General features: G+C 54.4%; 1 protein-coding gene across 2 annotated transcripts; it reads left to right on the top strand.

The window, feature by feature from the left end:
• The first annotated feature begins 8,687 nt into the window (after positions 1-8,687).
• Positions 8,688-15,374, top strand: LOC111944746 (G protein-coupled receptor 12-like). Of its 2 annotated transcripts, none has more exons than XM_086850109.1 (2): positions 8,688-9,020; positions 10,104-15,374. In XM_086850109.1, exon 2 carries the CDS (start codon positions 10,106-10,108, stop codon positions 11,153-11,155), a length of 1,050 nt encoding a protein of 349 aa, XP_086706235.1. In that variant the 5' UTR covers positions 8,688-9,020; positions 10,104-10,105; the 3' UTR covers positions 11,156-15,374. The 2 variants fall into 2 exon arrangements, with proteins under 2 accessions (XP_086706235.1, XP_086706236.1); XM_086850110.1 differs by lacking the exon at positions 8,688-9,020 and adding an exon at positions 9,078-9,565.
• Positions 15,375-16,174: the final 800 nt, after the last annotated feature.

Consider the following 16,174-nt stretch of genomic DNA (forward strand, 5'->3'; position numbering starts at 1 on the left):
GTTGGGTTTTTTTTTCCCCTCGTTGAAAGAGGCACCTGGCCCCGGATTATCCCAACGTGGCTGATTTTGGGTTGGGTTTAATTAAGGACAGGGCTGTAATAATTTAATTGGGTGGTCGTGGAGGATCTCTCCCTTCCCCAAGGTTGGGGCTGTGCACCCTGGGGTGCAGCGAGACAGCAGGGCAGGATTTGGGATGCAGGGACCCAACAGGGCAGGATTTGGGATGCAGGGACCCAACAAGGCAGAATTTGGGATGTATGGACCCAACAAAGCGGGATTTGGGATGTAGGGACCCAACAAGGCAGAATTTGGGATGTATGGACCCAACAAAGCAGGATTTGGGATGCAGGAACCCAACAGGGCAGGATTTGCGATGCAGGGACCCAACAAGGCAGGATTTGGGATGTAGGGACCCAACAGGGCAGGATTTGGGATGTAGGGACCCAACAGGGCAGGATTTGGGATGCAGGAACCCAACGAGGTGAGATTTGGGATACAGGAACCCAGCAAAGCAGGATTTGGGATGCAGGAACCCAACAGGGCAGGATTTGCGATGCAGGGACCCAACAAGGCAGGATTTGGGATGTAGGGACCCAACAGGGCAGGATTTGGGATGTAGGGACCCAACAAAGCAGGATTTGGGATGCAGGGACCCAACGAGGTGAGATTTGGGATGAAGGGACCCAACAAGGCAGGATTTGGGGAACTCAGGCACCCAATGAGGCAGATTTGGGCACGGCCAGCCCATCCATGGGTTCATGGAGCAGAGGGAATTCCAGTAATCCCCCCTCCACGGGCATGGTGGTTCCAGCATGAGGAACTCCCAAAATGCTCGGGGGATTTGCCAGGTTGGGTTTGGTGGTGGTTTGGAGAGGACGGGGATGGTGGGACAGAGCCTCCCCCAGGGCTGGCAGTGCCACTGAGGCATCAGAGCAGCCAAAACCGCAGTGCCCTCCCAGAGGTCTGGGTCTCTCCCAGTTCCATCTCCTTTCTCCCGGTTTGTATTTTTCCCGGTGGTTTTGTGGAGGGGAGAAGCTGCTGGGAGCGCAGCGAGGATCCCTGAAACCCCCTGGTGCAGAAGGGATCGAACACAAACCCTTCTGCAGAGCACAGCTGAAGGCTGCAGGTTTCTTCCCTCTCCCCTCCCCATCACGAAGAGGCTCCAAATTCTCCCGATCCACAGGAAAAAGTGGGAGTGGGAAAAGCGCGTCCCTGTCAGCGGAGCTGTAATTAGCGGCTCCCTAATGAGGAGCTGGCCCGGGGGAGCAGCATCCCTGCCCAGCTGAGGCTCTGCAGGGATGGACAGACAGAATTCCCCCAGCACATCCCTGGAAAAGCGGCCGGGAGCCTCCTCTGGGTGTGAACCTGGGAATAAATCCTGCAGGCCGGCAGGGGAGAGGGGAAGGGAAAACGAGGGGGGAATGGAGTGACAGAGCAGCCCTGGGAGGAGCCTGACTGCGGGATTTATTTTATTATTAGTAGAATTATTATTATTATTGGTATTATTAGTATTATTAGTAGTATTATTAGTATTATTAGTATTAATAGTATTAGTATCACTGTTATTATCATTATTATCACTATTATTATATAAATAATGTATTGAATATAAATAATACAAAATATATTAAGATATGGATATATTAATATATTAAGCTATTGATATATTAATATATTAAGCTATTAATATATTACTATATTAATTATTAATATATTACCATGTTAAATAGAAATAGATTATTTAATTTCTTGTGTATGAAATATAATATGAAATATATTAATATATTAAATACAAATATTGTTATTGATACTATTGGTGATAATAATAATAATAATAGTAATAATAATAATACTACTTATTTAATATTAATAGTTATAAATATTAATGATGGTATAGTGATAGTGATAATGATGATGATGATGATGATGATGATGATGATAATAATAATAATAATAATAATAATAATAATAATAATAATAATAATAATAATAATAATAGTATCGGGGGGTTTTATTCTCCTGGGGTGGTGAAAGCCAGGGGGACAAAGGCTGGCAGTCCCCGAGCCGGGAGGAGATGGCTCACGGTGACATTGGCGAGTGTCCTCAGTGACCCAGTGGCCTCATTTCCAAAGATGCCACCAGCCACCGCTGCCAGAGGGATCGGGAAGGGCCGGGATTGATGGAAAACCCCCTCGGGAGGGATGGGGAGCTGGGCAGGGTCTCCTCCTGTCACCCCAAATCCCCCGGAGCTCCCAGCCCCCGGTGCTACCCAAGCCAGCGCTCATCAGACCCCTCCCGCTCCTTTCCCAGCCCTGGGATGTCCCCAAACTCCGGGATGTGGCGTGTTCAGGGACCTTCCTGGCCATCCCTGCAGCCAGGGATACCAAACTGTGCCCCAAAGTTACGGCCAAGGCGGGGTTTGGCCCGGAATTGTTGCGTTTTCTGTTTGATCAGGGGAAGGGAGGGATGCTGTCCCCTCTGCTGCCATCCCTATAGCAACCAGCAGCCTCTTCCTGTTGAACAAGTGACTCATGATTGCTCTCAGAGCAGGGATGTGCTTGTGACTTCGAGCTCTGACAGCACAACCGACTTTTCAGGAGGAACAAAAAAATAAAAATCTGAAAAAAAAAAACCCAGGGAAGCAGCTCAGAACTGGGTGGGAAGGTGCAGTTCTGGGTGTCACCCTCCCCATCGATCCTGCTGCCTTCATCTCCCCCAAACCCTTCAAATTCGGCAGCTTTCAATTATTTGGAGGGTTTTCCTTGTTGCTGCTTTTCCCATTCCCTGCTCCAAGTGCCTTTTTGGCCATGAATTCATCCCTGGGGGCTCGGGGGGAGATGTTTCTCCAGCATCAGCAGGGGGAGAGCCCAGCACAGCTCTGGGGTGAAATCCCCAGGGCAGAGGGAATTCCTGCAGGACCAGAGAACCTCCCTGCTTTAAACCCCAGCCTGGAGGATGGAGAAGGCAGAATCCCAGGGTATTCAGCAGCTCTCCACTCTGTGTTCACACCTCTGGAAATGTCTCTTCTATCCCCGAGTGCTGAGACAGCTGTGGACAGCGGTGCTGAAGGAGAAATTGCAATGCCCAGAGAGTGGAAAATACTTCCACACCCCAAAATCCAGGTGGGTATAGCTCAAGGCTGAGGGTTGGGATGTGACCCACTCATGGTTCTCTTAAACTGATTTTTTCCGAGCCAAGCCCTTGTTTTACACAAATTATTTCACTCCCAGCAAGCAGCTGTGACCTTTTCTGGGTGATGTCCTGACCCACCCTATCTGGGAGAGCAGGGCTCTGGATCCAGGCGTTTTGGTTCCCCAGCCTGATTCCTGGGAATTCCCAGAGCTGTGACCCCACACAGGATCCTGTTTAAATATCAGAAACCCGAGCTAAAATCAGTAAATAGGAAGGACCAGTGTGGGGGTGAAGCTGCCACTTCAAAGTTGGGATTTCTGGATTTCTGGATTTCTGGAAGTCAACATCCTTCCTGCCCAGCAGGAAAGGAGCTGGAGAGGCTGGAGGTGCTTTCAGTGCCACCAGGGAAGGTTTTTCCTGCGGGGAGGGTGGGCAGCCTCTCCTTCCCCCCGTGCCAATCCCCCAGGAGGGATCATCGGGGGGTTCAGGGGTTGAATGGAGCTGTAAATGCATCCCTGCTGAGGGATTCCTGCTGCTGCTGCTGTGTCCTTGGGGCTTTTCCACACAGCCCCGGGACCTTCCTGGTGCTCAGAGCTGCTTCTCTGCTGTGGCTCCAGAGTTTGGTGCTCCAGAGCAGCTCAGTCCAAGCCTGGTTTTGGAAAACTCACATCGGTGGCAGCAGGGGCACAGCAGGGAGGGGACGGCTGCCCACAACTCTGATGCAAAAACCTCACAATTTTCTATTTTTTTTTAAAGATCTTCCCTATTTTTCCCTATCCAAACCCCTAGAAAACCTTCCTTACCTCCGTGCCGTGTCAGATAAATTGGGTAATTGTTAATTATTAATTATCACACTGAAGTGCCCGAATTATTTTGCCTCATATTCTGCACAGTTCTCTATGGCTGAATGGCAGCTTAGGGAAACACAGTCCCTCCTGATGAGGCACCCAGCCACAGCAACACACACAGCTTGGGAGAAGGAATAAAACAGTGCAAAACCCTTGAATTTGGGAAAAAAACCCCCACCTTTTCCCAGAAGCCCTGCTCAGTGACATATGGTGACACGGCGTGTGCCAGCAAAGGTGCTCCAAAAATGTATCCCTCTGGCTCAGGAAAGGACTTGGAGCAAAACCATTCGTGTGGGGATGATATCACTGATGGAAGGAGCAGAAATCCTCCCCCTGGCTTGGCACCAGCGTTTGTTTGGTGGGAATCAGGAGGAGAAGTCGGAGTGAGCCTTGGAATTGCTCCTTCCCTCCTGGCATCGTCCTCCTAAATGGGGGGTGTGTAACAGCCACAGGGGGACACGGTGTCCCCACTGTCCCCAGCCCAGGGAGAGGGGCTGGAAGGAATTCCCTGGTGCTGGAAGAGCCAAAGATCCACGCAGAGCTCTCCAGGAGGTAAAAGCAGTGCTGCTGCAGGGGGATGGCAGAGATCACACCCAGTCTGAGACACAGAGTGTGAGCCCTTGGCTCTGATCTCTGCCTCTGACATCCAGGAGAACACTGAATTTCATAAACATGGAATTCATGGGTGTGTTTTCATGGTGTTACATGAACACAACTGCTAAAGTCAGATAGAAAAGCTGAAAGTGTGAGTGTGTAGATTAGAGAGTTTTCTTAAATCACTGGGTGGAAAAGTGAAGGTTTAGAGTTTAATTTAGAGAGCAGAAGGCAAGATGGAAGATTTAGAATATTGTTTCTTTTCCTTCTTCTTTCTTCTTCATGTTCTTCCAGAGGTTTTTGGGTAGCAGGAGGTGATTGGATAGAAAATGTCACAGTGATGGGTACTTGGGTCATTAATAAAAATAATTTACATGTCTATTGTTAATTGGGTAAAAATAGATATAGAGATGAGATGGCCGCACAGTTTGGGGCCATTTTGTGCCATCAGAGCCAAAACAAGCCAGGTTGCAGTGAATTAAACTTGTGCAGAAAGTTTGGAAAGACCTACCAAGTCTTTGATAACATCCTAATAAACACAAGAAACAAGATCCTAACGAGCTTTGGAGTTTTCTCCCTGACCCAGAGAACTGAGATAAGCAGAACTCCCCGTGAGGGAACATACCCGAGGAGCTCAGCTCAGAGGAGATGAGAAATCCAGGAATGAAGAGAAGTGCAGAAGAAATACAGCAGAATCAAGAGAAAGAAGAAACAAATTAAAACCTGGAAGGTTGTGGGGTGAGGTTTTTCAGACAGATCAGCTGTTTTTCCACAGAGGTGGATGATTTTATCAGCCACCCTCCAACTCCTCCTGGCTTTGCCATCGGCGCCTCAACCACCCCAACCCACCACGGAGCCCCGGTTCTTCCCACCAGGCTGGGGTGCTGCACTGGGAGAATTCCCATTTTTCCAGTGGCAGCAGTGAGGAAATGGCCTCGTTTCCACCAAGAATTCCATAATTCCACCAAGAATTATGCAAAGCCTTTCAACGTCGGGCTCCAGGCGCTCCCCGGCGGCGCGCGGCCCCCGACGGCCCCGTTCTGGGGGGAGGCTGGCGGGCTCCGAGCGCTTCTTTGCCACCCTGATTAGTCAGCACTGCTAATTATAGCGTGCTTTTCCTTCTCAGAGCTCCTCAAGCACCGTTTGGAGTAACAGGGAACAGCAGAGGTGCTGGAATGAGGCAGGATCCGCTCGCTGCCGAGAAGATACCGGGATAAATGGAATTTTGGGGGGATGTTCCAGCAGCGTGGCTTTGAGCCTGGCTCGGGGGTCACAAGGCAGTGAGCTCATGGATTTGCCAGCTCAGCCACAGGATGCTCCCACAGGAGTGGGAGCCGGGGTGGGAAAAGCTGATGGGATGGCAGGAGGTGATGACGTCTGCCCGAAGAAAAGATGCAAAGCCGATTTTAATGATTCTGGAAGTAAAAATGGTGGAGAATTGGAATTGTGGTTATTCCTCTGTACCACCAGTGTGCCCTTAAACAGCAGCCCTTGTTCCAGCTCTGGTTCCCAGTGGGCTGGGCCCGGGACACCCAGGTTTTAACTTGCCAGCCACTTGTTTTAGCTGAAAAAGCACAAATTCTAAGGCAGGATGAGCCCCAGGTCGAGCCCTGCTGTGGCACCCAGCATCCCCACAGGGCAGTGCCGGAGGAAAACCTGCCTTGTTCAGCACTGAGCTTTCTCCCAAGGGCCAAAACCCAAGGAGGATGATGAGGAATGAAGGTGGGAGACTTTTTCCATGCTGGGCAGCGTTCCTGGGTGAGGCTGGTGGCCTCTTGCTCCGGAATTACAGCGTCAGGCTCTGTCTTTGCTTTTAGCTTCAATATCTGCTCCTCCCTATTGAAGCTGTAATTTAAATACACATGAAGCATATCTAATACTTTTTTAATATTGCCAGGACGGTCTTGCAGCTGCTCAGGGAGCTCAGAACACTGAACACAACTCCAAAAAGTGGATTCTCAAGCACTGGAAATGGGGTGTGCAGTGGCCCATCCTCTCCTGCGCACCAGGGGCTGCTCTGGGGACAGCAAGCCCTGGTTTAAAAGGGGACAGATAATTTCATTTTTGTCACCAGAAAAATCTCAGCATTCTTGGGCTACCCCAGCCAATGCTTTGCCAATCCACAGCACAGGTGAAACACAAAAGAAACCTCCTTGGAGACGCCTTGCTCTTCCCCGGGCAGGAGGACAAGCAGCTCCCATCGCTGGCTGAAATCCTCTGGGATGTGTGTATGGAAAAGGGGCACTTCTGGAGCCAGGAGGGAAAACACCAGAAGAAACAGAAGGAGGGAAGCGTTTGTATAAATATTAATCTTTCTTATACATATATTTAGTTTAAAACATTGGTTCCACATTGTGCCAACTGCCCATTCTCCGAGGTATTCATCAGAGAAAGGAGATGAAAAATAACCCCACCCAAACCCACAAAACATAGAAACTCAAAGTCTGGCCACCTCTCACAGGTAGACAACAGGTCCAAGCCCCAGGCACACTTGGGAGATTCAGAACTTTCTCATGTGCACTTAGCTCCGAGGAGCCAGAGATTGGTTCCACAGATCCAGGGATAAAATCCTCCTGGATCTGTCTGACCACAAAGTGACACAAAGCAAGAACATTTCTTCCACCATCACTGACTCACAGAGTGTCACAGCTTGGGAGGGACATTAAATCCAGCCGGTGTCACCCCTGCCACGGCAGGGACACCTCCCACTGACCCAGGCTGCTCCAAAAAACAGGAAAAACGTCCCGGGATTGTGGCAAACTGGTGGTGGCATGTGGAGGGGAGAAGGAAGGGGCTGGGAATGGTGGGTGTTGGAGAGGGCAGCAAGGGTGGGATGCTGGATGGAGCAGGGGGACCAAGGCAACTCCAGCGAGCCCACGGGGTCTGGGATCAGCTCCGGGACCCTCTGGAGAGTGCGTGTCCCTGCAAGGGCCAGGCTGGGTCACCGGTGTGTGCTGCGTGTGCCCATCCTCGCTCAGCCTCGCTGCCGGCGGGCTGGGGACAGCAGGGACATCCCTGCCCAGCCCCGCAGCCGCTCCTGGCCAGGCCTGGGTGGGCTCTGACCCCCACAGACCACCAGGAACAGCCGGCACATCCCCTGTGCCGCCAGCGCTCCTTGCACCCCTTTCCTGTTGGGGAGGGGAGCCAGGCAGAGCCCCTGAGCCTCCTCCCCTTCCCCCGGCCGGTGCGTAACTCCCGGGAGCGGATTCATTCAGCTCCTCCGCCCCTTCTGTCACTCCGCTGTCACTCGGCTCACGGAGCTCGGTCACGGGGCCCCGGCCCCAGGTAAATGACGATTCAAGTCCCCCGGGATGGGGCTTGGCCTGATTAGGAACCCAGATGCTCCAAATTGGGGCGGTTGGGTTCAGCCGAAATCGCCGGTGTTCACCCAAATATCTCTGCGCATCGGAGCTGGAAATCCTTCCCAGCGCTGAGCTGGCTGCACCGCAAAGCTCCAGGCTGGAAGAGAGAGGGGGATGAGAGAGGGGAGCTGGGGTGTTACGAAAGCGGTGGGAAAAGGGGGAGAAGGTGTAGCTGAAATCCTGTGGATCCAGGAGCTGAGCATCCCCGCTTTGATGATCCCGCTCCCAAGATGAATCACGGAGCCATTTATAGCTGGAAAAAATAATCGTGTCTTTGGGATTTGTTCCTTTCCGGGCTGTTCCTTTCCCAAACAGTCGGGGAGGAAGCTCCGGGGATGGGTGGGTGCTGCGGCGAGGGGACCAGACCCTCATACTCAGCGTCCTTGGGCAGGTTCCAATCCCAGCGAGATCCTCCTCATCCCAGCTTTTGGCTGGCTGGAGGGAATCCCGTGTGGGGCGAAGGCTCTGGGCTGCGACGTTTCCCCGTGGAGGGATGTCCCTGCCCCAGCCTGGCCGCGCAGCATCCCCGATCCGCCGCGTCCCGGAGGCTCGGGGCAGCGCTGCCGGACATTGTCCTTGAGGAGCCCGGCCCCGGAGCCGCCTCCCCTCGCATCCCTCGGCACAAGCGGTAAAAATAAACCCAGCGAGGCTCCGGGGCCTGGCCGGTGCCCAAGCTGCATCCGCAGGACGCAGGTGCAGCGGGCCCCGACCTTGGGGAGGTGCGTCGGGAGAGGCTGTGGATGAATGAAGGATCGGCGGGGCGGGTGCGCATCCCCCGTGGCTGCGGGTGTGGATGGGGATGTGGAGCGGGGAGCCGGCCTCGTTGTTATTCTGATCACAGCGCCTCTGATTCACAGACTTGGATCATGAATATAAGTGAAGACTTTGACGTCAGAGTTGAGATTTATCAGCAGATCCAATGGGGCAGGAATATTAAGTGCAAGTCGATGCCAGCTCTCTGCCAACGCTATTAGCGATGCTCGCCGAGGAATGAGGCTTCGCACCGAGGGCTGGAAGGACCGGCGAGGAAAAAAATAAAAACGGGGCGGGGGGGAGCAAGCTGATCCTCGAGCATTAAAACCAGGTAAAACAACAACCCCCGGCGAGGCGGCTGCGTGCGGGAAGGGGCGATGGTGGCTGCGGGCACAGCCCCCGACCTTCACACCTGGGCTGCCCACCCCGGGCGGGGGGATTCGCTCCGCCAGGCAGGGCGGGATGGTGCCGCCGGCTGGGAGAGTCTTCCAGCAGCCTTTTCCAAAGGAGGGAAAGGCAGGGAGGAAGGAGAAACTTAACGTGAGGCTGTCCCTGCCTTCTCCTTCCATCAGCGGCTCCGCATAGAGGCGCTGGCCTATTAATAGTGTTTATTTTTACTCACTGCACGCCAAAAAGAAAGGGCTGCGGGAGGAGGGGGCTGAGGGGTTGCGCTATAAATAGGTAGCAAAGGTGGCCGTGCCCCGGGGAGGGGAGGAAGAGGAGGAGGAGGAGGAGGAGGAGGAGGGGGCGGCCGGTTCCTCAGCGGGTGCGCAGTGCCTGCGGACCCTGCATGGAGCCGAGCGCACGGAGGCGGCTGCGGGCAGCGGGGCGATGAGTTGTGCTCGGTCTCAGCCCGCCGGGCGATAGCGGCCAGGGGTGCGTGTGGGGCGGGGGGCGCTCGATCCCGGGGAAGCCGCAGCCGGGCTGCGGGGGGAGCGGGCGGGGATGCGGCGGCCGGGGGCGGCCCGGCGAGGGGCGCGGTGTCCCGGGGCGGGGGGCTCCGGAACGCGGTGCGGGCTCGGTGAGGGTCTCCCCGGGCTCGGTGAGGGTCTCCCCGGGCTCGGTGAGGGTCTCCCCCGGCTCGGTGAGGGTCTCTCCGGGATCGGTGAGGGTCTCCCCGGGCTCGGTGAGGGTCTCCCCCGGCTCGGTGAGGGTCTCCCCCGGCTCGGTGAGGGTCTCCCCCGGCTCGGTGAGGGTCTCCCCCGGCTCGGTGAGGGTCTCCCCGGGCTCGGTGAGGGTCTCCCCCGGCTCGGTGCGGCTCCCCCCCGGCTCGGTGCGGCTCCCGGCTCTGCTGGAGGGGCTGGCTCGGCGCTGCCCTGGCCGGGCCGAGCGCGGGGCTCGGCGGCTCCCGGGGGGCTCGGGGTCCGTCCCCGCCTCGCCGCCCCTCACCGCCCCCTTCTCCCTCTCTCCCCAGCGATGCTGCACGGCCCCGCCGCCATGGGGGAGCCGTGGCCGCCGCAGCAGCAGCAGCAGCAGCAGCGGCTCCCGGGGCTCGGCAACGCCTCGGAGCCCCCAGCCTGGCCCTCGGCGGCGGCGGCCGGGCCGGGCACGGCGGCTCCGGGCGGCGGGGCCGCCTCGGGCTCCGTGAGCCCCTGGGACATCGCGCTGTGCGCCACGGGCACGGCGGTGGCGGGGGAGAACGCGCTGGTGCTGGCCGTGCTGTTCTACACGCCGAGCCTGCGGGCTCCCATGTTCCTGCTGATCGGCAGCCTGGCGCTGGCCGACCTGCTGGCCGGGCTGGGGCTGGTGGCCAACTTCGCCGTGCGCTACCTGCTGCGGCCGCCCAGCGAGGCGGCGGAGCTGGCGGCGGCGGGGCTGCTGCTGGCCGCCTTCTCCGCCTCCGTCTGCAGCCTCCTGGCCATCACCGTGGACCGCTACCTGTCGCTGTACAACGCGCTCACCTACCACAGCGAGCGCACGCTGGGCTTCACCTGCGCCATGGTGCTGCTGATGTGGCTGCTGTGCCTGGGCGTGGGGCTGCTGCCCCTCCTGGGCTGGAACTGCCTGCGGGACCAGAGCTCCTGCAGCATCCTGCGGCCCGTCACCAAGGACAACGCGGCCGTGCTGGCCGTCACCTTCCTGCTCCTCTTCGCCCTCATGATGCAGCTCTACCTGCAGATCTGCAAGATCGCCTTCCGGCACGCCCAGCAGATCGCCGTGCAGCACCAGTTCATCGCCACGGCTCAGGCCACCTCCACCCGCAAAGGGCTCTCCACGCTGTCGCTCATCCTCGGCACCTTCGCCCTGTGCTGGATCCCGTTCGCCATCTATTCCCTGGTGGCCGATTCCAGCTACCCCGCGGTCTACACCTACTCGCTGGCGCTGCCCGCCACCTGCAACTCGCTCATCAACCCCATCATTTACGCCTTCAGAAACCCAGACATCCAGAAATCGCTCTGGCTGGCGTGCTGCGGGTGCATCCCTTCCACGTTCTCCTCCAGACCAAGGACATCCAGCGACGTGTGAGGACTGAGCTCGGAGCCGGAGGTGCTCCCTGGCTCTCCTCCTCCTGCTCTTTTTCCCCTCTGTCGTTATTGTTTCCTACCGGGAGGAGCCCCCCGCCCGGCCAGCACATCTCGTTCCATGGAAAGATGGCCAAAAAGAGAGAGAGGGAAAAAAAAAAAAAAAAAAAAGAAAAAGGGAAAAAGAAAGAGAGAGAGAGAGAGTAGAATGATAATGGTTTCCTTTAGAAATGTTATTTTCTTACACATTTTATTTTTTATTTAAAAACACAAAACACCAAAAAAACAAAAAAAAAAGGAAGAAAAAGAAAGAAAAAACAAAAACAAAAACAAAAAGGATCCTCCTCGCACGATGGCGTTTGTCTGCTCTCGGGGTAAGGAGCCGGGGGAGCAGCGGGCCCCAGCCGGGTGGTCCCACGCCTCGGGGACACATCCCATGGGAAGGCCACAGGAGCGGGGGGATGGCGAGGGAGGTGTCGCGTCCCCCCCCGGGCGGGGCTGGTCCCCACGCGTGGGGTGGCTGTGCCCACCCCCCCGAAATCAGGGCCTGCGATGCTATGCAATAATGGGGGGCGAGCCCCGGCCGGGGGGCTGCGGGAGGAGGGACACGGGCACTGTGTCCCTGCGCTTCCACAAGCACTCCGGGTGACAAAACACTTCAGGTGTGGCTTGTTCGGGCTGTCGCAGCGATGGGGGCACCCAGGGAATGCGTTCCCTCCTTCCCTCCCCCCAAAACAGGGCTGGCGCTGTGGGGATGGATGGTGAGCGCAGCCGGGGTGCCCTGCACCCCAAAGCCTGGGAGGCCAAGGAAGGGCTCTCCTCGTCCAGCTGGGGCTCTGGGGGCGCTGCTTTCTCCCCTTCCACACGAGTTGTTTACATGGGGTGGGATTTTCGTCCAAAGAGGGGTCCGGGCTTGCTGGAGTCCCCGAGGGGGAAGCCTCTGTCACCACGGCTGTCACTGCTGATGCTGCCACTTTACTTTGCCTCGTTCGAGAAGCGCCGGGCCCCGACATTCCTGTGCCGTGTGATGTGCTGTGTGCTGCTGCTGAGACCGGGATGAAGTGTCCTTTATCCTGGGCTTTTCTTTTGGCCGGGAGGTGGAATCGTGCATTCGCTGCTGAAGCCAGGAAGGACCCGAGCAATCCCCGGAGGGGTGGCGGGGCTGGGGGTGGGACACCCAGGGTGGCTCAGGGCACAGGGGGGTCCTGCCAGGGCTCCTGGCATGGGAGACTTGGGAGAGCTGGGTCTGGTACCCAAATATTCCGCTTTGCTGTAGAGAAATGGTTGTGATGCTGGAGAGGAACTTTGGATGAGGAAGGGCTCCCAGTGCCAGAGGGCAGGGCTGGATGGGATACTGGGCAGGAATTGTTCCCTGGCAGGGTGGGGAGGGCTGGCACAGGGTGCCCAGAGAAGCTGTGGATGCTCCTGGATCCCTGGAAGTGCCCAAGGCCAGGTTGGATGTTTTTTGGAGCAGCCTGGGACAGTGGGAGGTGTCCCTGCCGTGGCAGGGGTGACACCGGCTGGATTTAATGTCCCTCCCAAGCTGTGACACTCTGTGAGTCAGTGATGGTGGAAGAAATGTTCTTGCTTTGTGTCACTTTGTGATCAGACAGATCCAGGAGGATTTTATCCCTGGATCTGTGGAACCAATCTCTGGCTCCTCAGAGCTAAGTGCACATGAGAAAGTTCTGAATCTCCCAAGTGTGCCTGGGGCTTGGACCTGTTGTCTACCTGTGAGAGGTGGCCAGACTTTGAGTTTCTATGTTTTGTGGGTTTGGGTGGGGTTATTTTTCATCTCCTTTCTCTGATGAATACCTCGGAGAATGGGCAGTTGGCACAATGTGGGATCGATGTTTTAAACTAAATATATGTATAAGAAAGATTAATATTTATAGAAATGCTTCCCTCCTTCTGTTTCTTCTGGTTTCTTAAGGCCAGGCCCCTGCAGTTCCTCAGTGTAAAAACTCAACAGCTTAAATCCTTTTTGAAACATTGTGAACATTTGAAATGTTTTTTATCCAGCCCCCCTAGCTAGAAGTCAGGGTTTGCTTCTCTGGGCAGCTCATTTTGTATCTTTAGATGAAAGGTAGTTGAACTGATCGGCTCTAGAGAAACCTTGACATGAAAAAAGTTGCATTTTCTTGGCTTTCCAGTAAATTCCCTGTTGCTGAAGAGCTTGATTTTAACAATGTTCTTTTTAGAGTTTGGTTGCTTGAGGGATACACTGATAAACTTTGCCAAAATCAAATGAGGATCGATGAAAAATTTCTCCCTGTGGCCCTCCACAGCAAGAGGAGAAAGATTTGGGATGTGAGGAGCTAAAGCTGAGGACACAGCCCCTGCCAGAATGAGGTGGAGAGCAGGTGGGGATGTCCTCACTGGGACACTGGGTCACCCAAACACATTTTTTGGTGTCTTTTACAGCCACTCTGGCAGAGGAAACTCTGAATTCTGGTCCTTGGCTGCCCTGCCCTGCTCACAGTCAGTACCAGGATGTGGCACGAGCCTATTCCGTGCTCAGAGCTACTGAGCTCTGATACAAATAACAATCTCATTCCATTTCTCATTTCATTCCATCTGATGGTCAAGCTGAGATGCTAAAGCTGCCCATGGAAGCTCTTAAAAACACTTGTTAGGCGTCAGGAAAAGTCTCAAGAAATCTCCTCTTAAAAAAACCCCAACATTTTGATAAATTGGCATTTTTGCAGTCATTCCCCTTAATAAAAATAGTGCAATTTCCAGTTTGGTTGTTTTTTGGTTTTTAGGTTTTTTTGAGGGTTTTGTTTTTTGTTTTTTCCTGTTTTTTCTTTCCTGTTTAATCAGAGGAAAGGGGGGGAAATGAGGAGAAGATAAAGAGGTTCAGGTTCACCTGCCGTGCGTTGCCTTGTGGAAACCTCTGACCATATTAGTGCACCTTTGCTTCAGCGCTTTGGTTTTGTTTTTGTTCTGTTTTAAGACCTTTTAGTGGAAAGTTTTGGAGTGGCAATGTTGGACATCGGTGGGGATGATGGATTTTGGGGACCTCTTTATGCAGAACAGCAGGAAAGTTAATTTAAAAGCTTAAATCTCCCCCCGAGGTGGGGCTGCTGTGTGTGCAGGGTGGGAGTGTCCTGGGCTTGGGATGGCTTTGGGATAAGTTTAGGGTGGAATTCAGGGCTTTAGGATGAGGTTGTGCTGCCATAAACAGGGAGCAGCTCCCATGAATGTAAAGGGATGATGGTGAGGGAATCACTGGCGAGAGAAATGGGGTTTCCAGCTGGTGGATCCTCTGTGGATCCACTGAGGAGCCAAAACTCGGTGCAAAGAGCCCCTGACCACTCCCTGGGCACCACCAGCAGGGCTCAGAGCAGCTGGAGTGCATCCTAGTGCTCCGTGGTTGCTGGTGTTGGGTGTGCTGGGAGGCCTCCTCCACCTGGGGTTCTGCATCTCTGTTAAACTGAGGTCTCCAAAAGCCTCTGGTTTAATGATTGTGCTTTTCAGCTTGGACAAGGGGACAGTGGCAGTCCTGCAAAGCACGGGGTCCTTGGCTTGTTGGAAATTTGTAGGTGTCCTTTGATTTCCAGAGAGTCCCCCTGGGCACTCCAGGAGGAAGCTGGAGCTGCCTGGAGAGGACAGCTCTGCTTGGGAAGAGCTCCCTGTCCTCACCCTGGCCAGGATCTCACCCCTGCACCTGCAAACTCTGAGCTTTGCAAATGGCTTTTGATAAAGGATGAGAGGCCAGAGCCAGGCTGGGCTTAGATTCTTGTCACTTCTGGACTCTCCAGGAGCTGCTCTGGATCTGCAGCAGCAGAAATGGGCAGAAAACTGGTCCTGAGTAATTCCAGGTGGAATCCAACCAGCCCTGAGCCTGTGGCAGGGATCAGCATAGCCAGGGAAAGGAACCCACTGCTTATTTGCTGATTTATTTACAGGTTCCTGGGTGCCTTTGGCTTTCCCAGCAGCAGCTGGTGGCCAGCAGAACGTAGATGTGAAAAGCTTTTGGTGCTTGGCTGGTAGAGTTGAGGGGATGAGGAAAGGGTGAGGAGGAGGAGGAGGAAGGCGAAAACATTCCTCAAATACACTGTGACAAGGCCAGGATGTAACCACAGCTGCCCTGAGGTTCATGGAGATGTGCCAGGGTTGAGGGGGAGCTTGTGATTTTACAACAAGCCCTTGCCCCTGTCCCAGCACAAGAAATTAAAAAAACAAACCCAAAACATCAACAACAACAGGAAGAAAAAACCCACAAAAAATCCTATAAAAATGTACAGACTCTACCAACAAAGCTGCTTAGTTTTATTTTGGGGTTTGTTCTCTTTTTTCCTTTTCTATTTTGGTCAGTTTGGGATTTGGGGCAGAGAAAATGTCTCTCTTTAGCCAGCTTCATGTCAGTAACCAGCAGCAAATATTCCAAGGATCTCAGTCCTGGTGGGGCAGCCCCAGCTTGTTCATATCAAATAATTTGAATTGAACCTGGAACAAACCCCCAAGAAACCATTACTGTTCTCATGAGGTGATGAAGTATCTCTTTCTTGTAGAAGCATCAAATTTGGGGTGGGGAGACCTTTTAAAAAGCCATTGCTATCACAGGTATTGGTGTGTCCTGACCAGCACCGAGGCTCACGTCGTTGTTAACCACCAATTAACAGCTCACCCCTAATTGTCAGGGATGCAGGTGGTATTTCCTTGTAACTCCTCTCCTTTGTGCCCAGTGGTGAGGTGAGGCAGCTCCACTTGGACCATTTGAACCTTTTCTGTTGCCCACTGCAGAATCCCCCCAGCCCACCCTTGCTGTCCCTGCAAGCCCAGGAGCTCCCCCATTCCCACTGGGAATGTCATACAGAACACTGCAGAGAGAAAACAGCAGAGGAGACCCAATCCAGACCTCTGTCCCACGGCTCTTTGCTCCCTGACTTTGAGGGAGGTGAATAAATCTCCCCCAGCTCCCAGGGGAGCGGTTGCCTTCCCGAATTCCGCTCACTGCCCATCCCAAGGTTATCCCTGCCCAGCCTGAGGGTGTCTGACAGCACACTGCGTGTCCCTG

Source organism: Cyanistes caeruleus, chromosome 14 (assembly GCF_971803275.1).
Source record: "Cyanistes caeruleus chromosome 14, bCyaCae1.hap1.1, whole genome shotgun sequence".
Taxonomy (NCBI): Eukaryota; Metazoa; Chordata; class Aves; order Passeriformes; family Paridae; genus Cyanistes; species Cyanistes caeruleus.